The sequence below is a fragment of the Balaenoptera borealis genome (assembly GCF_965194805.1).
Source record: "Balaenoptera borealis genome assembly, chromosome: X".
NCBI lineage: Eukaryota > Metazoa > Chordata > Mammalia > Artiodactyla > Balaenopteridae > Balaenoptera > Balaenoptera borealis.
This window is the reverse complement of record NC_138881.1, coordinates 14129702-14153866: the sequence shown is the minus strand read 5'-3', so window position 1 is coordinate 14153866 and position 24165 is coordinate 14129702. Positions and strand designations below refer to the sequence as shown.

Genomic DNA, 24165 nt, shown 5'->3' with positions numbered 1-24165 from the left:
CCAATCTCCCCTGAAGGTTAGGAAGAAATCTATTGGGCTACATATTTTAAGATTTTCTTAAAATACACCACCAGGACCGCATGACCACAAGAAATCAAAGTCCCACAGTTAAGTCGAAATGATCTATGCAGCTTTTCCTGTAAGAAAATATTCTTGTGTCCCAAATCGTACAGAGAATATTATGGAGTGAAATCATTAAAATGTCTGTCAACCATATAACTTTTCCTTCTCCAATTTAAATCATGAACTAGCTTGCTCACTACCAACACACACAGAGCCGACTTTCCCATCATAAGTTGTTGGGAGTAATGAGAAATACTTACAAAAACATTAATCCTCTTTTTACGTTTTCAATCCTCTGCGGAAGACAACTTTAGAAACCACTAGCTGTGCTAAGGTTTTGCAAACATTGCAAATTTTTCATCATAAAATGTCATAAAAATTCAAAGAAAAAGTGCTACTAACTAGGAGCAAGGAGAATATAGTTTGTATACTGTTTGCACAAATTTTTCCGGAAAGAAAATGTCCCACTGCGTGATGCCATCCTCTTTTACATTACTCCAAAGATAAAACCCCTCCTTGGTATGAAGCATGCTGGATTTCTGACGATCATTAAACTCCTTGGGTTAGATAAGCGGGGCAGAACACGGAGCGGAGATGCGAACAAGGCCCAAAGCAAACTAGCAACACACGTCCCCTTAGCTTCAGTCAGCTATAGAAGACGTGCTTTTCTCCCAACTGAAGCGCTCTGGCTTCTTGGAGTGAGGACACAGGCACCTTTTAACTGCAAACCACTGAAAGGCTGCCGGAGCCCCGAGAAGCACGGGAGGCCCAAGCAGTGTGAGCCTGCCTCGCCCGGTCTCGTGCGCCCGCACGAAGATGGACAACCACCTCCCCTCCTCCAGCCCCCCGGCGGCAAAAGATGGCGGCCCAAGAGAGCCTCTCCTCCAGCCCAGCAGGCTACCTGGGGGCTGGGCGGACGGTGCGAGGGCCACTCACCACGGGGCTGAGAGCCACCCTCCAAGCGGGCCGCCCACGGCTGGCTCCGGCCCGCTTCTCTCAGGCCCCACTGCTTCCCAGAAATATGTGGGCAGAAGTCTCAGCCATTTTAAAAGACTGTTCCCCAAACCAGACCGCGGTGACCATTACTTCCTTTGTCCACTGCCACTATCTTTGTCTTTGTGCCGGGGGGAGGGATGGGTGTGGAAGGAGGGGGGAGCCCTGCTGGTGAGAGATAGACAGGCAGGCAGATGGGGTGATGGGTGTGGCTGAGCCGTGGAGCCCAGGCCAGGAGTCCTGAGGTCCAGGGGCTACTCCTGGCCACGACCCTCTGTGGCTGTGACCTCCGTGAACCTCAGTCTCCTCAGCTACAGAATGAAGATAGTAAAAATGAGGCCCCCTTCTCACTCAGAGAGATAAGGAAGCGAAGGCGCTTTAAAAACTAAATGTATTCTAGAATTGCAACATATTACTGTTGTAGGGTGTTCCTAATTTTTCAAGCTTAGAAATCTGGTTATGAAATTTAGTTCCTTCTAGGACAGCACAGGAGGTGCAGGTGGCCGCAGGGAATGGAAGGAGAGACCAAGGGGTGGCAGCCGGCAACTGGGCAGCTGTGAGAATCACCAACAGCAGGCTGAAGACTACAGTGTGAGGGCGAGCAGGCCCAACGCCCTCGGCAGGACCTGGAGACACACAGAAAAAGATGGCCATGGTGCAGTATGGCCTTTTGAATTAGGCTAGAATGTGCCGTTAGCTAAGAAATCCATCAGATTCCACTAATATGTACATGTTCAGCACTTAAAAGGGTAAGGGTCTATGAGAAAAATATGTAACAAGGAATACCGCGCTCCCTGATGACACAGTCCCATCCCATCTGTAAGCCACCACATTTTCTTCACCACCATTACTATTATCATGGCTATCACCACCCACTGTGGAAGGAAGAGCAAAAGCGGGAAATGAGATCCCAGGCAGGGCTGGTAAGCTTCCACAGGTTCAAGATCAGAAAAAGCTGGAGAACACGATTTTAGTTAAGTCTTCCATCAGCCTCCAAGCCCCTGAAAGTCAGACTCCGCATTTGGAGCATGTGAATATCCACAAAAATGGCAAGGGCAGGTTGGGTCAGAATCCAGGCAGAAGCCCACGGGCGGATCACAGCTTCTCACTGAGCTGGGCAGAGGGAAGAAGAATGAGAACTTCCTAGAACACTCCAGGCATGTCATCTTTCCAGGAAACAGAAACAGGATAGGAGGGCAAGCCTAAAGTTTAATTCTCCAGAAGGCGGCAACTCAACTGAGGTGAACTGCCCACATGGCACGGACAGCCTTCCAGAATTAGAAACTACCACCTTGAAACTCTCGTGTCTCCCGCTAGGAATCCAAGCATTCCCCGGAAAAGAGGGTATTAAATACGTTTTCAGATGAGGGATTCCCTCATAGCCACTCCAGAAAGGGCAGCAAAGGGAAGAACAAATCAGAAACCACATAGCATGCTCCCAGGCAGAACGTGAAACAAATTCAGATATACTTCACATACTGTGGCACGCACACCCTGATAGGTTCTGTCTGGTGACGCCATGCCCTACTCAATGAAGGAATGTTGAAAATGACATATAAAGCTCATGCCCCAGAGAACACGTAATGCTCACGGAAAAAATAGGAAGAGCTATTAGCCTAAAAAGCTGTTGGAGAAGCACAATTTAACTCTCCAAATTTAAATAATTTTTACTGATACCATAACATGAAGTTTACAAAAACTAGAATGTATCCACTTCATTTCCAGAAATTAGAGTTGTAAAGTACCTACCTCAGGCATCTGTCCTACGCAAATAGAGCATTTCTGCCTATGATGAAGGAACCTGAATCAGTTCCAAAAGCCAAAACTAGGTTGGAGAATTCCTACCACTTTTGGAGTCATAGTTGATCTACGATCTTAATTTTCTATTTCTTAACGTCGCTTTCTAGAGGTAGTGATTCCCAAAATAGGCTGAACATTAGAACCCCTGGGGGGGGGGGGCTGCCTAAAAATACAGATTCTTAGGCCTCATCACTGCAATCAATCATATATTCTCGTTCATATTCATTCTCCCTCCCTCCGTCCCTCTCTCCCCCTCTACCCCTCTCTCTTTTAAACCTTAAATGAACTTAGTGTTTGGGAAATACTGTACTGTAGCATAAGCCTTGATGTATATTGATTCCTTTGTTCCAACTTTAAAAAAATAAAGCCTGGATGATAGCTAGTTAACCAAAACAAACATGATTTACTTATTAAATATTAAGAGAGAGAGAACAATAAAAGAGAAAGCAGCAACGTCTTTCATGTGCTCATAATCAGAGCTCCAAATAGTAATGCCACCCCTAGCCAGTTTGTTCTCAGCTAGGTTCATCTTGGTTCAGTGATGGCTCTGTCAAGAAAGCTGAGGCCACAGGCCCGACCATCTCCATGGTTCCCAGACACAGTTCTGACTCTCCAAGAACCTGGGCAAACACGACTTTTATTTCTCTCCTTGGAATCCACTCCATGTGTAAGCACATTTACCTGCCTTCCTGGTGGTGAAGCATAATGAAAGCGTTTGAGATTTATGCTTTGGAAATGGAAAGTTTCACCTGTGAGCCTCCCGTTAATCCACCCCATCAGCTTACTCTACACAGAAATCACAATGGCTTGTTGAAATCTTCCCAAATCCAAGTCTTCTCAATTTTATACTTAGTGACAATGAGACCCTCGATTCAAACTGAGAGATCCTTTCAGTGAAACCTGTATTCAGAACTTAAAAAGAAATCACCCTCTTCTCATACCTGAGAAGAGGAGAGGAGTAAAAAAGAAACCAAAAGGTTTCCTTAGAATAAAACACAAGACAAATATTTGGAGAGAAATATATATATATATACACACACACACACACACAAACACACTATCACAGATGTACCAGTTTTCTCACTGAAACTACAGGGTTGTTTTGGTTTGTTTGTTTGTTTAAGAAATAATTACATTAAAAATATATTAAATTGGTTTTCTCCTACCTGAATCCTCGGACATATCTTTTGGTAAGGCTTCATCCGTAGCACTCTTCAAAGCTAGCAGTGTTTCGTTTTGTTTTTAAAGAACAAGAGAGAGAAAAGAAAAGAAAAAAAATTTTATGTCTCAGGCACATTACATTAAAACAAAGAATCCCTAGTCATCACTTAATGAAAACGGTGTTACAAACATCTATAAGTCGCTATAGCACTTATTAAAACAATAAAAGTCTCCTAAACTATGGTAACAGGTTCTCCTCCTACAGAGAACAGAGGTATTTTCAATGTTCCAGAGAAAGTGGCTGGGAGGAGTATTACCAGGAAGTAACAAATTTCCCCGTTTCTTTCCTGACGTCCAGAGCAAAGACATAAGGATCCCTCTGAGAGTGAGAGCCAGGATTCAGGATTTTTAGAGCTCGCCAGGTTATTCCAATGGGTAGTCAAGGCTAAGACCCACTAGTAAAGACAGTAATCAGAGTACTTGCTGCCACAGACAACATCTAGGTCTGCCTGCCTCTCCTGAGCAAATACTGAAACAGAGAGCATGCAATTACTGTTTCCTAATGGGAAACATATTTTTCATGTTTAACTCCCATACAAAGCTACATCCATGGCAGGTCATGATAACAAAACCTGAAATAGCTTCACTGATTTTTAGTCTCTTCAGATAAGCCTTTCATTCATGGGCAGTGAATCAATATCAGATAATAGAAGGAATACTGGCTTGAGAATTCGAAAATCTTGGTTCGTATCCCTGCTCTTTTTCTTACTGAGCAAATAATTCATACTGCCTGAACTTAAGTTTACTCATCTCTATATCTTAGGTTATAAAACATACCAGCCTCCACTGCATTTTGTGAGGACTGAATAATACAGTGCATGAGGAAGGACCTGATAGATTATACAGAAGTACGGCAGGAGGTGGGGTGTTGCTCCTGCTCTTCTAGATAAGTCCCAGGCCAACTCAGCCCTGTGCTTGATGCTAGCTGTAACACGGAACACTGTGCTGCACTGCTCTCACCCGTCCAGCAAGATAAGCAAATCGTCACAACCCAACACCCACAAAGTCACAGAGAATAAAGCCCAGGGATAGAAACTCTCTCGAGAAGGTAACTTCCTCAAGGATTAGACCTGTGTACAAATGTGCATGTATATTGATATTCTGGGATCACATCTGCCAACACAAGATGTTATGCTCACAAACCGTTCAGCTTCTGGTCATTTCCTAATTAGTACGACCAGATTCCAAAAAAAGGTGTTGGAGTAGCCTGAGGGTCAGCAGTGAGTACGGGGTCATAACTGAAGGGCTTTGGACACTCAAGGGCTTGTTACCACTTTATGAACTATAGTTTCGTGACAGCAGCTGGAACTACTTAATCCATCCAAATGTGTTCATATACAGAGAACAGTCCTCAGATGCTCTAGAAGTCAGCCATTCCAAGAGAAGTAGATTAAAAATATATATAGGTAAAATGTCCCTAAAGGGAGAAAACTCATTCTTTTCATACCTTGTTTGTCATCACCAGTCACATCTTGGGTAGGGACAGGAAAGTCGGCCACGTCTTTAATAGATAGCTTCTTGGAAAAGAAAAGAAAATTAATAATATGGGTTGGAATGGAAATGAAGTGATGTGCACATCTGATGCAAATGTTGTTAAAAGCTATATATCTTGCCAATATTTCTGTCTCCCATAAACCCTGAAATTTAATACTATTTTATTTTTTAGGTTTCTAGTGAGGTATAAGTTAATTTGTATTGAAAAATTTATATACACAGAGGAAAAAAATAATGACTTAGATTGAGGTACATGTATAGACCACACATTATATCTTAATCTGGTGTGGGACTCAGCCAGAGTTGTGGAGCATTTGCCCACGACTCCAGTCAACAACAAACCTGTGCTCCAGGTACTTTCTCACGAGCAGAGAGAGGTTCTGACAAGTGGCCCCATCACATGGGTATTTGCCAGGATCTCTTATGTAGAGGGTGTTCAACCCTGATTCAAACAGCCTCCTTGTCATGGAATAAGAGAATTTTACTGATGAGCAGAACAAAATTTTCTGCTAACTCACTGAAGGGAGAAGTCCTCACTTACACTAAGAAGATGAATACCCAAATTGATCAAGTATTGATTAGTTTAAAATTCTATGTAAAATCTACTTACTATAATTTCTTGTACACTCTCAATTAACATGGACTCTGTCCTCTGATAAGATTAAAGGATAATACATATTCATAGTTGATATATATATACGTAAACACATTCTAGAAAGATATATAAAAATTGAAGGGTGATTGGGTAGGTGGGGATAGGGATAAGAGGAGAACTTGTCACTATATGCCTTTTGATATTCTTTTTATTTTAAACATATTCAAAAAATCAAATAAAGATAAATTTTAAAACTTAAAGAAGTAGGGTAAATTCCTGGAGTTAGCCGGTGCTCCAAAAGGTTAACTGGTTTACCTCTCAGAATCTGAACAGCCCAAGAGACATAAGCAATACTTCTGTTTTCAAACTGTTCCAAAGAATGGAGTTAGAATACTGCTTGGTGGTAACCTGATCTAGGGTTTAGCCATCCACAGGCAAGTCATTCTTGGCATTACAATGAAGCCTCCAGATGTAATTTAGAACAGAGAATGTATCTCAACAGTGCCCTTCTTTCATTTTCTTGTCCCACCTGGATTGTAAACCAGATCCTTAGCAGAATAAAATAATTTAGGAGTAGAAAATATAGATAAAAAGAAATCCAAAAGAACACTGTTGAAAGAAATTTTTTAAATCTAAATAAAAGGAAAGACACCCTGTGCTCATGGGTCAGAAAACTTAATATTGTTAAGATGGTAATATTCCCTAAATCCATCTACAGATTTGAAGCAATCCTTCTTGGCTTTTTGCAGAATTTGACCAGCTGGTCGTAAATTTCATATAAAAATGTAAGGGACCCAGAATAGCAAAAATATTCTTGAAACAGAAGAACAACTTACCAAAAAGTTATAGTAATCAAGACACTGTAGTACTCACATAATGACAGACATATAGAGCAATGGAATACAATTGAGAATCCATATATAAACGCTTAAATTTGTGGTCAACTGATTTTCAGTAAGGGTACAAAACAATTCAGTGGGAGAAAACTGTCTATTCAACAAATGATGTTGGGACAACTCGATATCCATATAAAAATAAAGAGTGAAGTTGGACCTCTTCTTCACGGCTTATATAAAAATTAACTCAAAATGGATCACAGACCTAAATGTAAGACCTAAAACTATAAAACCCTTAGAAGAAAACATAGGAATAAACCTTCATGATCTTGTATTAGGCAATGGTTTCTTAGATATTACACCAAAAGCACAAGGAAAAAAAGAAAAAAATTAGATAAATCGAACTTCATCAAAATACAAAACATTTGTGTTACAAAGGCTACTATCAAGAAAGGAGGGAAAAAGAAAGAAAAATACTTGCAAATTACACATTTAATAAGAGATTTATATCCAGAATATATAAAGAACACTTACAACTCAATAAACAACCCAGTTTATAAATGGACAAGGGATAGGAATAGATATTTCACCAAAGAAGACATACAAATGGCTAATTAGCACACAAAAAGATGCTCAATATCAGTAGTCATTAGGAAATTCAAATCAAAACCACGAGATACCACTTCACTCCCACCAGGGTGGCTAAAATCAAACAGACAGATAATAACCAATGTTAACAAGGATATGGGGAAACTGGAACCCTCATACACTGCTGGTGGAGGAATGTAAAATGGTGCAGCTGCTCTGTAAAGTAGTTTGTTAGTTCCTCAAAAAGTTAAACACAAGGTACAATATGATCCAATTATTCCACTCCTCAATATATACTCAAGAGAATTGAAAACATGTGTGCACACAAAAACTTGTACATGGACATTCATAGCAGCATTTTTTCTAACAGCCCAAAAGGGGAAACAACCCAAATGTCCATCACCTGAAGAATGGACAAACAAAAAAATGTGTTAGTATCCATACAACGGAATACTATTCGGCAATAAAAAGGAATGAAGCACTGATACATGCTACAATGTGAATGAACTTTAAAACATTACACAGTGATCTCATCACAAGAAAAAAATGTTTTTCCTAATTCTTTAATGGCGTATTTATGTGAGATGGTGGATGTTCACTAAACTTAACACAGTAATCATTTCAAGATGTATGTCAGTCAAATCATTTTGCTGTATATACACCTTAAACTTAGCCAGTGCTATATGTCAACTCTATCTCAATAAAACTGGAAGATCAAAAGCAAACATTATACTAAGTGAAAGAAGCCTGTCACAAAAGACCACATATTTTATGTTTCTATTTATATGAAATGTCCAGAATAGGCAAATTCAGAGACAGAAAATAGCTTAGTGATTACTAGAGGCTGGGGGAAGCGGGGAACAGTAGATGACTGCTAATGGGTACAGGCTTTCTTTTTGGAGTGATGAAGATGTTCTAAAATTCGACTAGAGTGATGGTTGCACAACTGTCAATATACAAAAAAACCACTGTATACTTTACACAAATTGTATACTTTAGATGAATATAGTATATGAATTATATCTCAATAAGCCTGTTTACAAAAGAAAGAAATCCAGTAATCTAAGAAGCATTGCTAAAGACAAGTGTTCGTGAAATTATAATCTTTAATTCTTGATGGAAATAAGTACATGGTACAGCTCTGCTGTCTTTAGAAAAAGATGTACTGCTGAGCAAACTTCTCAAGACCTGACTCAGCTACAGCTCCATTCACAACAAACACCTTTATGGAGTCATCCTTCACAGGGCTGGTACCAAGATCTATCTAAACTCCAAGCATGGGGAATTCCCTGGCGGTCCAGTGGTTAGGACTCCACGCTTTCACTGCTGAGGGCCCAGGTTCAATCACTGGTTGGGGAACTAAGATCCCACAAGCTGCGTGGCGTGGCCAAAAAAAACAATAATAAAATAAAATAAACTCCAAGCATGCATTCCTGTGTTTAAAATATCTCCATTTCCAGACTTCACAGCCACCTGTATATTTGCTCCTTTCCTTTTAGAGAGATGATAAGTGAGTATATGAAGAACAGCAACATGAGTCAGTAATTAATTTCTCCAAAAAAAACAGCATTATTTATCTCTGTTGGAAAAGCAAAGACCATCTGATACCATGGCAAGTTGGAACAAAACGTTTAACTAGAAAAAATGTGAATTATGATTTTTTTAGTAAATCACCTAACAACAACATAATTTTACACAAGCAGGAGTACCCATAGCAAAAAAATTTAAAAATAAAACAAAAAAACAAAACAAAACAAACAAACAAAAAATAAAACAGGGCAACTGCATAAGACAGTTGTAGAGGTGTCTGTCCCGGCCTGACAAACTTCTCCGTACACTGTCAGCAACCCCAGAGTACACTGAGGGCCGGGAAAAGTGACTGACAATCATACTTGCTTCACCATCATACACATTCTACAGAAAAAGAAATTGAAAAAGCCAAAACTCTTTGAATGCACATCTATCACTCCACCTGAAATCACTTTATCTCCTTCCCAAGAGTAGAAATCTGCTTAGGAAAGGAACACGGAGGCTACAACTCAAAGAAAGAGCAGTAGAGAGGCCCAGAGAGACGTTATCAGAGGGGGCGCAGCAGAAGCAGGCTTGATTCGCTCAGAGAGGAGCAGAGGATGGCATCCACAACATGCACTACAGGCATGAGAGCCTTGTGGGAAAGAATAAATAATCACACACAATCACAAGAAATTTTTTAAATGGCCCTGTATCCTGCCTTTGACTTCTATCATCTTGCAACGTCGGAGCACTGTAATAGGAGCCTATGAACAAACCTCCATTTATGAAACATTTCCAGACTTTTTTCAGGGTGGGAACAGCCGATATCATAAGTTGTCATCACAGCAATCATAATGGTGACGAAAGTGCTGATATTAACAATAACCATAAGGACCCCTAAAGCACACAGTTAAGTCCCTGCATCAGTGGCCCAACGTTATAGGAATTCTTCGGGTTTCTCTTGAGGATCATCCAAATCAGGCAGCTTTCAATGTGATCTGGGGCCCTCATATACAGTTCTCAAACCTCCTCTCAAAACTGTTCTGATTCATTACACCTTGTTAATACTCAGCTGCTAAAAATACAGCTTTACAATGTTTACTTCAAAATTAAAGCTCGGTTAAAGTAAATAACCTGGCTTACATTTTTCTGGCTTAGTTTGGCTATACCTAAATTTCACCTCTAAAAGGTCAAGAGGCTACTTTGCTTTTTTCACCAAATCTAGTTTTAGGGAGAAGAGAAAAAAAGATAATTATAGATATATCTGGTGTCTAGATTTGAAATGCTGAGCTTCAAAGTAAGTACTAAGTATTAAGAGAAATCGTTATGAAAGCAAATTTTCCAGAGTTTGTAAAGAACAATCAGCTAATGGATTTAATAGTACACACATCCTTATTTATTAACATATGAAGATCTTTTACCTCCATCCGATTCAAGTCACGGGGTTGTTGGTTTGCTGGCACTGGCTCAGAATAAGAATCAAATAACGCACACTCCCACTTGGGCTTAGGAAAGGCTAAGAAGAAACAAAAAGAATGCATAAGAATATGTACTATAGTCATGGTGGTCATAGCTTTTCTGTGCTTGGTAAATAGAACAACAAAAGCAGCCAGCTCCTATATACTAGAGATGGCACTAATCACGCTGAGGTAGTATTTCAAGTTCTTTACGTATACAAGCTAGTACAGTACTTCTACCATGCCCACTTTACATGCAATAAAACTAAGGAGCAGCGAAGGTAAGCACCTTAGTCAAGGTCAGAGAGCCAGTAAATGAAGAGCAGGGACTTGAACTGCCAGCACTCCTGCTGGAGGGTCCATGCTGTCAGCATTTCATGTTGTAACATAGAAGTCATTTTCCACCTTAACCATCACTATCACAATACTTCAGTTTTAACTAAGCTACTAGCAGCATTTTAAAATGGCAGTAACTATGTTGATAGTTTGAATACCATAAACATTAATTGAGGAAATACTTCATTTTAGCTATTACTATTGGAAGTAAATAGACAAGATCTTACAATGATATGTGCCGAAGAAAACTTTATGAAATACTCATTTCTTTTGGTTAGCAGGAATAACAAAAATAAGAGCACAGGTTCTTCCTGATTTATAACAATGAAATAAGAATCACATTATGGGTTTCTTCCAACATAGTACACTGACAGCAGCTGTTAGCTGGGTAGCTGAGTGGATCAGCGTAAGAAAAACCATGCTACCTGGTACGCTAACACTGAATACTCACACTGTTTCTTAGAAACAGATTCTGTTTCACCACTTTTGTCACAAAGTAAGTAAAAAAGAAATGTCTCAACAACTAGGAAAATTGTCAATATTCCAAAGAGGAAAAGCAGACTGGGGTAGACAGTAAACAGAAGCTACAAATCAAATTTGTCAAGACCAGCTATTAAGAAATCAAAATTTTAATGCCATGTTTAAAAACATTTTTTTGAATCAAATGTTAAAAATGGATTGGCAGGGACTTCCCTGGTGGCACAGTGGTTAAGAATCACCTGCCAATGCAGGGGACACGGGTTCGAGCCCTGGTCCGGGAAGATCCCACATGTCGCAGAGCAACTAAGCCCTTGCGCCACAACTACTGAGCCTGCGCGCTAGAGCCTGCGAGCCACAACTTCTGAGCCGGCGAGCCACAACTACTGAAGCCCGCGTGCCTAGAGCCCGTGCTCCGCAACAAGAGAAGCCACCGCAATGAGAAGCCTGTTCGCCGCAACTAGAGAAAGCCCGCTCGCAGCAACGAAGACCCAACACAGCCAAAAATATAATACATAAATTTATTTAAAAAAATTAAAAAGCACAGAGAAGACCCAAAGAGTTCTGGCCATTTTCTTGAACCAAATACAAAAATAAACAAGGGTGATAAACCATTTAAAAGTTAACTACTAAACCCTTAGGGTTTGCCTAAAATATACTATCACTAAGTTTGATGGGGTTTTATGAGGTCTCTCATGATTTTTGTTAGAACTATTTAATTATTATTTAAGATTAATCCCACAAACTCTGGAAATGATGTGCAATTTTTGTTTAATTGAAGGGTATATGATGGATTCTTCTTCAGTTGTTTCTATATAAATGCATGCTCCATAAAAGGCCATTAAGAAATGGGGGGCGGGGGGACTTCATTCAAAATGAAGGGAGATGCTCTTGACTGAGGCTCTATGTTTTAGACTCCCCTGTGCTGTGTAAGCAAGGTAAAAGCAGCCATTTGCAGCAGTAAAGGAATCAAGAGGCTATTTCTCCTTTGTTACTACACTTTTTGCTCAGGGCTTTCAGATCGTTAAAAATTTCATCAGTGACTTTTGAAACAGTCCGTGAAACACCTGAACACCTACAAAGTGACTCCTCAAATAAGGAGTCATGACACCCAGCCTAGGTTCCATAGCCACACCGCATAAGAACAAGGAAACAGCATTCCTCAAGACCCCAAACAGGAAAGAGAGGGAGGAGAGAGAGCGAGACAGAGACAGGGACACAGAGAGAGACACTAAAGAGGAAACAGAGCAGTGTGTAATGCTGAACAACTGCAAACCAGTTCCTGGGGACCCCTGAGGGTCTCCCCAAGCCTGTAAGGAAGGGGAACACGCTGGAGTTACGGCCCGCTGGAGTCAGAAAGCAGCTGCGATTAGCAAAGTCCAAGCTCTGAAACAAGTAATAGCTTTTGCTCTCTGAACCCTCCCCTTTGTACATTTTCTGAGGGCCTCTGGGCGAGATCCCAGAATGGGTCATGCTTCCCCCAACATGTTCACCGGTCCCTGGCACCAGCCACATACTTAGTCTCTTCCTTTTGGTTGAGCCTCCACCCCGTCACTACCTAACACAGAATGACAGACTTTTTATTAAAGAGTCAGAGACCCGAACACTGACTTAGATAAGTCATTGGCTACTTTGAATCTAGTGCCGTTATGAGGAGGGGACCAGACAAGATAATCTAAGGCCTTTCCAGATCTAACCATGAAATTTATGATCTGTTCATGACTAATCACATTTTCTTTAGACACTGGTTCCCTCCTGCCAATAATCATCAATGACTAAGCTCTCATGTTTTAGAGGCCCTCTCTAAAAAGTGAGAAAGGCTGTTGAAAGCACCAGCTATTTCTGTACCCTTTCGATGGAGGCTATACTTCTGTGAATAATAGAATTCACCTCAGAAATCAGCCCACTGCCTTTGAAAGGGCAAGAGATACTATTAATTTTTTTCAATCTTCCAAAGAAGTTAATACAAAGGTTGGACTCACCATGACTCTTTCCTATCCAAAGGATTTGGGGGTAACTGTTTTATTAATGAGAAAGACAAAGAGAGCTCTATTCTAACTTTCTGGCGTGCTAGAATGTTCTATATCTTTATCTGATTGCAGTTACATGGGTGGATACACATTAAAAAAATCGAATGTACATTTAAGATCGGAGCCTTTCATACATTTCACTGCATGTAATTTTTAATCTTTTTCATTAGGTACAAGACTCCTAGTCCATTCCATTGCCCAAGGCCACTCGGGGACACCGGGATGGGCCTAAAGATGGCAAGTCAGCATTGGCTCTACAGGAAGATCTTCCTCTTAATCTTTTTATCAGCTGGGGATTCAGTAGTTGCCTGGTCTACAATTTTCATGAAAGGGTTAAGTGACTTTGGTTCAAATCCATCCAGACAGTACTAGAATGGAGATAAAAGATGACTCACATTTGCTAGATCATCCCTATGACTCACATTATAAGTTGTAAGAGTCTAATATCAGTTAATGAACAGTAACTGCACATACAAAGGACTCCTCAAAGTGTCTGGACAACATCTTAAGGAACAAAACTCTCTTCCAAGGTCTGGAAGGAAATGCCTAAGGTTTAGGATTTATGATGAGGCATTACCTGCTTGCAGGTACTCCGGCTGCAGAGTTGGAGGCAGGCCCTCAGGCAGTGGGTAGCCGTTCTTCCGAGCCACAATGAGATGAAACGCAGCACAGAACTCTGGCAGGCTCAGGGCTCCATCGCAGTCAGCATCGCTCAGTTCCCTAAGGATAGCAGATGTTATGAGCGCCTAACACGGGGCTCAGAGGGAAAGTTACTCAGCCTCAAACATGCAAACACGACTCCCAGGCTCTCTGGTGGAGGCCCTGCAGGGTCCCCAAACCCATATAAAATCTCAGGGGGCCACAGGGAGGAAGAAAAATCGACACCACTAGCATGAGTGGCACTTTATAAATAAAAATTTAAATTCTTCAGATTCTCCAATAGATCTGTTTTACAACAGAGTACACAAGTAAAAAAACTATGGGAGGAAAAGGAAAACGATGCCCACAATTCACACTTAGTTGACACTCATTCAGTAAATGCGTTGTGTGAAGAGCCCCGGACTTGGTTCTCGAAACAGTCAGAGGAAGGGCTGGCCCTGCCCTTTCAGGGTGTCCTGGCCGTTATTCAGTTACCCAGGCTCAGATACAAGCACTTCATTTTTCAGCTTTAAGGAAAAACCTTGAACTTTTCAAATCGCAAATGTTGTATCAAAACTTTGCTTGAGAATTCCCTCCTGGGAAAACACAAGTAAGCTCAGTAAATACTGGTTGAATTATGTTTTCAGATAAAACTAGCAACTAGGGAAGGCTGGAACCAGATGAGATAGAAAGGAAGAAAGGGAGAGGCTTGAAAAGGCTTATCTTTGCTTCAGCCGTTGTTTCCCACTGAAAAGCAGAGACCTATCTGCCAAAGTAACTAAGACCCCATAAGCTCAACCAGTCTCTTAGGTGTACAGAGACGAGTACGCTTGTGTTAGGACAAGCAGAGCGAGAAGGCATATACAATCATAGTAGAAAGGGGGTTACTATTTGAAAGAAAAACCATGGAAGGTAAGCTCCGGAACTTTCCTTTGGACCCTTCACATCCTTGTCCCCCTTGAATACTCAGAAAGCACCAGCTCCCCAAGGTGAGGAGCCAGGGAACTGTTTCAAACACTGGGTGGAGAGAATCCCACAAAGCTTACATGGATATGTCTCAACAAAAAGATAGAAACCCTCATGCCGATAATGTTAAGACTGGGAATTCTGCCAAAACAGACTGTATTCTTTACAAAATGATAGTTTCTCTTTTTTCCTAGCTTTAAAGCCTAATAAGGCTTGCCATTTTTTTTTTTTTTTATGCTAGAATATATTGCCGAAAAACTGAAATTCAGCTCAGGATCCCAGATACAGTGGCATTCACAAGTGTCAGTGGAATAGTTTTCCAATATGATGTACAAAACATGACAAGCAATTTTAAACTCTATTATAATTTTTTTGCAAATCCTCATGAAAAAAAGTTTTACATAAATATTCCAATACTTTAATTATATATTTATCACAGCGTGGTCTCCCACCCAGTCTTGAGGAAGAAGAGCCCACACGCAGCCGGGAGTTTACAGAGGTACAGAGCGTTTTCATAAACGCAAACAGAGCCATCTGGACCAACCAGCACAGCCCTTCTGGAGCCGGGGATGGAGCCGGCACAGCAGCAAAGCACCGGGCACGCCACATGTGCAAGTCTGAACCAGGGCCCAGCTGATAAACACCAGCCAAATTTAACGAAGCTCAGAGGCAGCGAGAAGAGTCAAATTTAACTTAATTCCAAAATATTTGTGGAACTTCTGTTCACCTGGCCTCATAAAATATTATAAAGAATAGCTTTTCAAGGTTCTCTGGTCACTTACACCACATCAAGTAGAAAAATCTGAAAATAAAACACACAAGATGGAAATTCTCATACGCTCACACAACTGCTTAGACTGAAAAGGCATCTAGGTGAGGATAATAATTAGGAAATTGCTTTTTAAATAAGAGCTAAAACAGTGCGTAGTATGTGCCAGACACTATTCATTGTGCTTTTCATATAACTTACTTAAGCTTCACAGCAACAATAATCTAAGTCCTTTTCATTCTCTTAGTCTGTTTTTTAAAAAATTCAAAAGATTAGATTTTTAAAATGCAAAAGTAGGAGCTAAGGGATGGCTATGGATAACAGTATGATACTATGAGGCATTAACTGTACTTACCATATATAGGAGAGTTCTGGAATGGAAAGCTTTGATTTGGTGAAGAAGTTCTTGGCCACAGAACCTGTCAAGAGCCATTGTTTAAATAAATCATGAATTACTTATCTAGAGCAGCTTTTATATTTACATGTAAATGAATCACCATTTTTTTCATTCAGCAATTCCTACCATATAACCACAAATATAACAATTATTCATCAAAGCAACTACGAATTGTGTGGCTAAAAGCAACATACAAACGGCTTTTAAAAGAGTATGTAAATTAGAATAGGGCAAAAGAACTAACGACATAATACTTATTATGACATGAAAATTATATGAATTCCTTCTTCGTATTTCCAAAAATCTGCAAAATTTACTAAAAATTCAAAAGATAACTATCAAAATTATCAAAGTAAAAATCTGTCGAGCACTTTTAATGAACGGATGCAAAAGTAATACACGATCATGGTAGGAAACAGCAAAAAGAAGAAAAACTAACACCATTAATCTCATCATACTAGAGATAAGACAGACATCTTGGGAAAGCGTTTCAGTGAGATTTAAGATCTCTTGGTGGCTCTTCAAGAATCGCATCCAGGAACCTCTTGCTACTTTCTTTATTCACTGCAAATTTACCAGTAACAATGGAAATCAGGTAATCATTCCATTTTACATGTTACGTAGCTTCAAGTCCCAATTGCACTTAAAATGTTTAGACCCAATCCTTATTGAGATTGAAATTTTTATGCTTTCTGCTCTCAAAACAGTTTCACAATTCAAAAGCCTCAAGTCTAATACAAAGAACACTCAAATCAAAGCCCCAAACTCTATTCTAAACTGATAAAGTCAAAAGTCTTTCCTTAGCCATCACAGACTTCTAACTGGCCTTGAAACAAAGGATTATAGTGGACCCGAAGGCAGACTGATTTTCCTTTGATAGATGAAGGATCAAAGACAAAGTACCCTATAAACGAATGAGCCTTCTCCCCAAGAGCACCTGGAAATCATGCTGACACAGGACTGCTGGCCATCCACGCAGCCTCCTTGTCTTGTCAAACATTTGTCAGAAATGTCTTGAAAGCCCATTTGCCAGCTGTTTTATACATAGAAAGGCATTCTCCCCTAGTTTCATTCTTCTTTTTCCCTCCTGATCTCCTTTCTTCAAAGTATAATAGGCTCAAACCCACAGCTAGAGTGGCCTGGTCTTCACACAGTAGAGAGAGACTGTCGGCCCACGGTGTCCCAGAGTGGTTGGGTGGCGCCCACAGGGAAGATGGTGGCTAACAAGGTCAGAGAAGGAGCACTTGAGCAAGCCCGAGTGCTCCCTCCTTCGGTGCTGACAGAAGTTCAAATGGGGAGCTGGAACCCTCGCCCCAGCCCCACCCCCAAGCAACAGAGAAACCCCAAACAAGCCTCCTTTCCTTGCTCTCTCCAGCCATTTTCAGATCCACCTGAGAGCCACATGTGGGGCAGAAGAGGTAGAAGGGAGGCTTAAAAGCTGTCAGCAGTCAAAGATCAAAACCATGAATCCAGACTTTTTCTTACAAGGGGTCTCTCAGCCCAGTAAACTACAGCTACCCCCAGCATTGATCCATCAGTGACTGAATGTTAATACATCCAATATATACAGATCTTTAAAAAGAAATAAAGACCAGTAACCCACTGTAAAAATTGATTGAGCTATGAGAGTTCAAAGAAATAGATGCAACTGACTCTTAATCATATTGAAAAAAAAAATGTTCAACCTTGTTCGTGAGACATCTGTAAGTTAAAACCACACAAAGACATGATTTCTTGCCTGTCAGATGGGAAAAATACAAAAGTTCAATAATGTGTTTTGATAACAAGGCTATGGGAAAATAGGCACCTCATACAATGCTGGTGGGGTGACAAAACGGCACAACCCCAAAGAAGGGGTGTTTTGCAAAATCACATTTGACCCGGTAATCCCACTTCCAAATTATCCAAGGATACACTAACAAAAATATAAAAAGACATATGCAGAAGGCTATTTACAAGAGAAATATTTGTAATAGCAAAGGACTAGAAGTAATCCCAATAAAGAACTGGCTGAATAAATGATTGCACATTCACACAATCTATAAAAGGAAACGAGAAATATCTCTACATACGACTACCGAGTAATCACCAGAATATATTGTTAAGTGAAAAAAGCAAGGTGGAGGAAAGAATAAGTAGTATGCTACCACTTATCTAAGAAAATATGGAGATAAGAACACACACACATATATAGAGATATGCGCATACACGTATTTGCTTCTATTTTTAAAAACAGACAAATAAGCCATTAAACAAGATGTTTACCTATAGGAACAAGGAAGGAACAGGGTAGAGGAGATAGGGACAGGAACTAGACTTCTTCGAATGTAGCCTGTTTTGTACAGTCAACTTTAGGACTGTGTTAATATTTTATATAAGTAAAAAATTAAATTTTAAGAACACAATCCCTAAAAATTGAAATCAAAACAAATAAAACTGAAAAGCACAAAGCTGGAGAACTCTCACTATCCAATTTCAAAAACTTACTATAATAATCAAGACAGTATGGTATTGGCATTAGGCTAGACATACAAGTCAGTGAAATAGAATTGGTAAAGAAATAAACCCTCACACTTACAGTCAGTTGAATTTTGACAGGGAACCTAAAACAATTAAATGGGGGAAAGAATAGTTTTTTCAACAAATGGTGCTGGGACAACTAGATATTCACATGCGAAAGAATAAATTTGAACCCCTACCCCATATCATATGCAAATTGGACGAAAGACCTAAATGTAAGAAATAAAACTGTAACATAGGGAATTCCCTGGCAGTCCAGTGGTCAGGACTCTGCGCTTTCACTGCCAGGGCCCGGGTTCAATCCCTGATCTGAGAACTAAGATCCCACAAGCCACATGGTGCGGCCAATAATAATAATAATAAAACAAAACTAATATGACCTTGGATTAAGCAATGGTTTCTTAGATATGACACCAAAAGCACAAGCAACAAAAGAAAAAATAAACTGAACATCAAAATTAAACTTTTTTGCTTCGCAAGATACCATTAGGAAAATAAAAGGACAAGCCACAGATTGGGAAAAAAATATTTACAAATCATATGTCTGATAAGGAACCTGTGTCTAGAATACACAGAGGACTCTTTCCACTCAACGATTTTTTTTAAAAAATGGCAAAGTATCTGAATAGGCATTTCTCCAAAGAAGATATACAAATGGACAGTAAGAGCGTGAAAAGATGCTCAATGCCATTCTTCATCCAGAAAGAGATACCACTTCACATCCACTAGGACGGCTACAATCAAGAGATAAAAACAAGTGTTGGCAAGGATGTGGAGTAAGACACTACTGGTGGCAATGTAAAATGGTGCAGCCACTTTGGAAAACAGTCTGACTAGTCCTCAAATGGTTAAATACAGAGTTATCCTATGATCCAGCAATTCCACTCCTAGGTATACATCCAAGAGAAATAAAAACATACATCTACACAAAAACTTGTACACAAATGTTCACAGCAGCATTATTCTTAACAGCCAAAACAACTCAAAAGTCAATCAACTGATGAACAGATAAATAAAATGTGGTCTATCCATACAATGGAATGATATTCAGCCATAAAAAGGAATGAAGCTCTGGTACATACAGCAACATGGATGAACCTTAAAAACATTATGCTAAGTGAAAGAGGTCAGACACCAAAAAACACTTATTATACAATTTCATTTATATGAACAGCCCAGAACAGGCAACTCTATAGAGAGAGAAAGTAGTTTAATGGTAACCTAGGGCTGGGGGCTGGGGAGAGCAGGAATGGGGAATAAATGCAAATAAGTAGGTGGTTTACTGGGGGGAGGTGCTCTAAATCTAGATTGTGACTATACTACACTAAAAACATTGTACACTTTAAATGGGTGAATTTAGAGTATGTAAATTACATCTAAATAAGATGCTTTCTAAAAAGGGACATCAACTAATTGCAATGTATGAACCTCTCCTGACCTTGATCAAACTAAACTTTTTAAAAAGGCATTTGTGAGACAATTGGGGAGATCTGAACAAGACTTGATATTAAGTAATTTGTGGGTTTTTTTTAATGTGCTAATGAGTTGCGGTTATGTTTTTAAAAGAGGCCTTATCTCTACAGATACATTCTGAAATATTTTCAAATGAAATAGCCTGGTAATTGCTTCAAAACCACCTAGGCTCAGAGAGGGTATAAATAAAACCAAATTGTGAGAGCTGAGTGATAGGTACATAGGAGTTTGTTATACTAGCCACTTGAGTTGTGTCTGTATTTGAAATTCTGCAAAATGAAAAGGTTAAAAGAAAATAAAAACATTCCTAACAGCTACCTATTTGTATTTGGCTAAATATCTGCATACATTGTGAAGAAACTCACTTAAGCAGTGGGTAAAGTTAGCAAGTGGTCAATAAATGCAATCTGGGTTTCTGCTTTTTTTTAAATCATGTCGTCAACGTTAATTTTTGTATCTACAATATTCTGCCTTCAAATAAAGCCACTGCCACCAACCAGAAAATGATATCTGTGTTTATACAGGTATATTTCAACTACGCACCTTATTTCACGAGAGAAAATTAATCTTAGTCCACACTGCGATATGTCAGGTTACAATTATCAAGGACATATTGTTATTCTTCACAATTGAAGTATAAAAAGAAAGTTTTATGAATTTGTCTTCCAGACTCTACTATTTCACTGTCTAGTCTTCAGCCGGATGAAATGTAGGCACGTGGGAATTAAATCAGTTCCTCTCAGCTTGAATTTTGCATGAGAACTCAATAGGAATATGTATTTCTGAAGATAACCCAGAAGAACTAACATGTGGACATAAAAATGCTGGCCAATTTTCCTCCCATATTTTCTCTCAGAAAAACCAAAGGAGAAAGAATGCAGCCAAAGAAAACGAACATGAACTTGAACTCTAAGGTGTATATAACATAAGGAGACCTGTGACAGCAACTCTTTGGGAGGCTACACTATGTCCTTGCTGTAACACCAACATAATGAGTACACAATTAAAGGTGCGACACTCATTTCAGGAACTGCTCCAGCTAATAAGGCACAGGATCTGAACCACGATGCTCCAAATTCCCATTTAACCCCCCTTTGAAACGGAAACATAACTTTCCCAATATCATTGCCAAGTGTTTTTCTGCATGGTTTATAGTTGATGAGACATTCAACCTCAGAGAAAAACAAACTGAAATCATAGAAGGTTGTTGTACTCATTTTGTGTGGACGATTTCTCAAGATGGGTGCTGTTATTTATGTGAGACAGTGAGCTGGGACCCGTGTTCTCACCGGCCAGACTTTGTTACCTGAAATGAAGGAACTCGGATCAGGCTGAAGGGACCGGAACTGGTTGACATAATACTCTCGCTGCTCTTCCGTTATCCTCCAGGGTTCGTCTGGGTAACTACTGTTGTTATCCTGCAGTTCTCTCTCCACTGAAAAGGACTTTAAAAAGAAATCAATAAGCAGATGCTCACAGAATCTGTCTTTTGTGAAACGAAGTAGAAATATTAAACCCAAGCATTATAATTATTTTTTTCCTCAAGGGAATGAATTTAAACACCTTGTGAGTGGAATTTAATGGGACTGTAAACTTCTGAAGGTCAGACATGATGCTTTATACCTTTCTTTTGTATTTCCCAAAGTTGTTAACAGGACTGAGCATGAAATACTGAACACCTGGGTGAGTGACGAAAGATTTTCCAACGTGATGAAGGGGGAAAAAATACAACCGTTCTTTTCTTCATATATTCACCACATTTTGATCCTTTCAAATTAGTTGAGTAGATAGTAAGATAATCTAGATTCTTTTTAAACCATTTTTTTAAAATCTAGAACAGCTATAACCACACCATCTTTTTTTCTGAGGCATTCCCGTTGTATAAATCTGGGAATCAAAAGCTCTGAATCAAGTCCCACGTCCCCAGGTCCTACCTTGAGTGGCAAGTCAGGATCACCAAACCTCTCCTTCCACATTTGTGAACTGGGGGTTCTACTTAGTAATAGAGCTGAGTGCAAAGATGGGCTGTCATGGTACCACAACAAACAGGGTAACAAGGGGTGCATCCGACCTGCCACTAGGGGGCATGCAAGCCAAATTTGAGAATTTAAGGATACAGAGAACCAGAGTAGTAGTGCAGAAGAAAACAGCTCTGCTAAGCAGTGGGGAAAGAAGCAAAAATGGTGATTCTGGAAGGAGCAGCACAGGGCTTTGTTGCATCCCTCCCATCTACCCTAAGGCTAAGGTGCTACTTGCCAAGGGCCACCTTCATGGAACTAAAAGGTGAACACAAGGAGGGTGAGCCTTTAAGACAAAAGGAGACTAGGAAAGAAGGGGAGAGGTATTACTACTAATACCCATCAAGGTGCCTGCTTCTGAATGAACACACTACCAAGGAATTAATCATTAGGAGGGTATTCTACTCACTATCCCCGGAAAAGACAGCAGACCATCTCCGCCCCCTGCCTCAACCTCCCCAACAAACACACACCACATTCTGGAAGTAACTCTTCCCAGGAACACTTGGCTCTCCTCTGATGCCATTCAGAGAAGAAACAACTCTGTAAAAAGTTTGAGCTGTGATATGACCTTGAGATGCCATCTTTGAAGTTTGCATACTAGATGAGTTTCCACTAAATCTAAATCAAACCGTTTTTAAATGCCCTGAAAGTCACTATCCAGTAGTTAATGCCTTAAATTCATAGAGTGTTTTGAAATTTACAAAGCATTTCATACACCCCTATCTCACCTGAGCACACCTCAAACATCTGAGAGGTAGACACAGCAGGTATTAGTATCCTTTTCCCAGATGAGGAAACCGAGGCTCAGAGAGCTTAAGGGACATGCCCATATCCTTCACTGAACCCCTGCAGTCAGCAAATAAGTGCCCACTTTTTTTTAATCTGTTGCCAAAATCTCCATGCTAGGTATTGCCTGCTGCATTCCCTGGGGCTGACATGGAAGCTTCTACTCCCCTAAAATGCACTCTCCTTCCCACCTGGAACCGAAGCTGCCATACCCAGTCGCTGTTGGTAGTGTCATACCATAACCATCTGCTCACCCTATTTCCTCTCCCACATTACTTGACCCCTAAGTGGCATCAGTGGTCTCTTAGCAGGTCTCAAGTCTAATCTGACAGCAGGAATCAGGAATGGACAGGAGAAAGTGACTGATTCCTCTGCTTAAAAGCTTTCAGGATGACCTATTGCCCAATAAAACAAATCCCCCTCCTCCACCTGGCTTTTAGGGCCCTTATAATCCAGCCTCCTCCTTGGTCACTCATAGCAGGCTTCTGATAGCCCACATGCTCTCTCCTCATGGGTCAGGTTTGCGTCTTCTTCCCAGACCACCCTTCCTCTGATCCCAGCCCACTCAAATCCTACCCATCCTCAAGTCCCACGGCCCCGAAGGACTCTCTAACATACCTGCCAGGCCCACAGCCACTGCAGAGGCGCTACCTGCCCCCAACCCCCAGCTTGGCTAAGAAGATGGGTCTGGAACCACATGTGCACAGCATGGCCCACCTCATGCCCGGTCTCCCCCAGCTGAGTCCAGGTAAGTGTGGGTGGGCTCACAGTTGCTGGCCTCTGGTATGCTCTGGCATAGAAAGCTTTTCTCTAGCGAGAACAAGCTGGGCCAGATGCTCATTCTTGGGGATGTGGATAAAAACTAGAAAGATCAACAAGCAGAGAAAGCAGACCCTGAGCAGATGCATAGCAGGGCGGTGGTGTCAAGCAAAGGCCACCTGGGACCTGAAGTCACAAGGGAGCAAGAACTGAGCACAAGCAGAACCTGTGAGGAACGGAAGTACGAGAAAGAGTCCGGGGCGAGGGTGGCTGCTGGCAGCCAAAAGATAAGTGGACAGTGAAGCAAACTCAACTAGGGCCAAGTCTGTTCATGGCAGAACAAACGTGAATAACCAAGGACTCCCATTCCTGGGGACCACAGGGCCAATCCTCGTCTCTCATTTCTTGGATTCCCATGAGAACCCCAATCCCT

The 24165-nt window shown here is 40.5% G+C and overlaps 1 protein-coding gene across 11 annotated transcripts in view; it reads right to left on the bottom strand.

Annotated features, from left to right (window-relative positions):
- Nucleotides 1-24165, bottom strand: part of REPS2 (RALBP1 associated Eps domain containing 2) — a 226399-nt gene that overhangs the window by 97193 nt on the left and 105041 nt on the right. For 7 of the 11 annotated variants that reach the window (XM_082375642.1, XM_082375650.1, XM_082375647.1 and 4 more), the window contains 6 exons: nt 21473-21611; nt 16132-16195; nt 13980-14122; nt 10524-10618; nt 5525-5594; nt 4023-4076 (listed from right to left, as the gene is read on the bottom strand). In XM_082375642.1, coding sequence (XP_082231768.1) covers nt 4023-4076; nt 5525-5594; nt 10524-10618; nt 13980-14122; nt 16132-16195; nt 21473-21611 — 565 coding nt within the window. The remainder of the gene's footprint in view (nt 1-4022; nt 4077-5524; nt 5595-10523; nt 10619-13979; nt 14123-16131; nt 16196-21472; nt 21612-24165) is intronic. The other 4 variants (XM_082375646.1, XM_082375649.1, XM_082375643.1 and 1 more) reach the window with 1 other exon arrangement.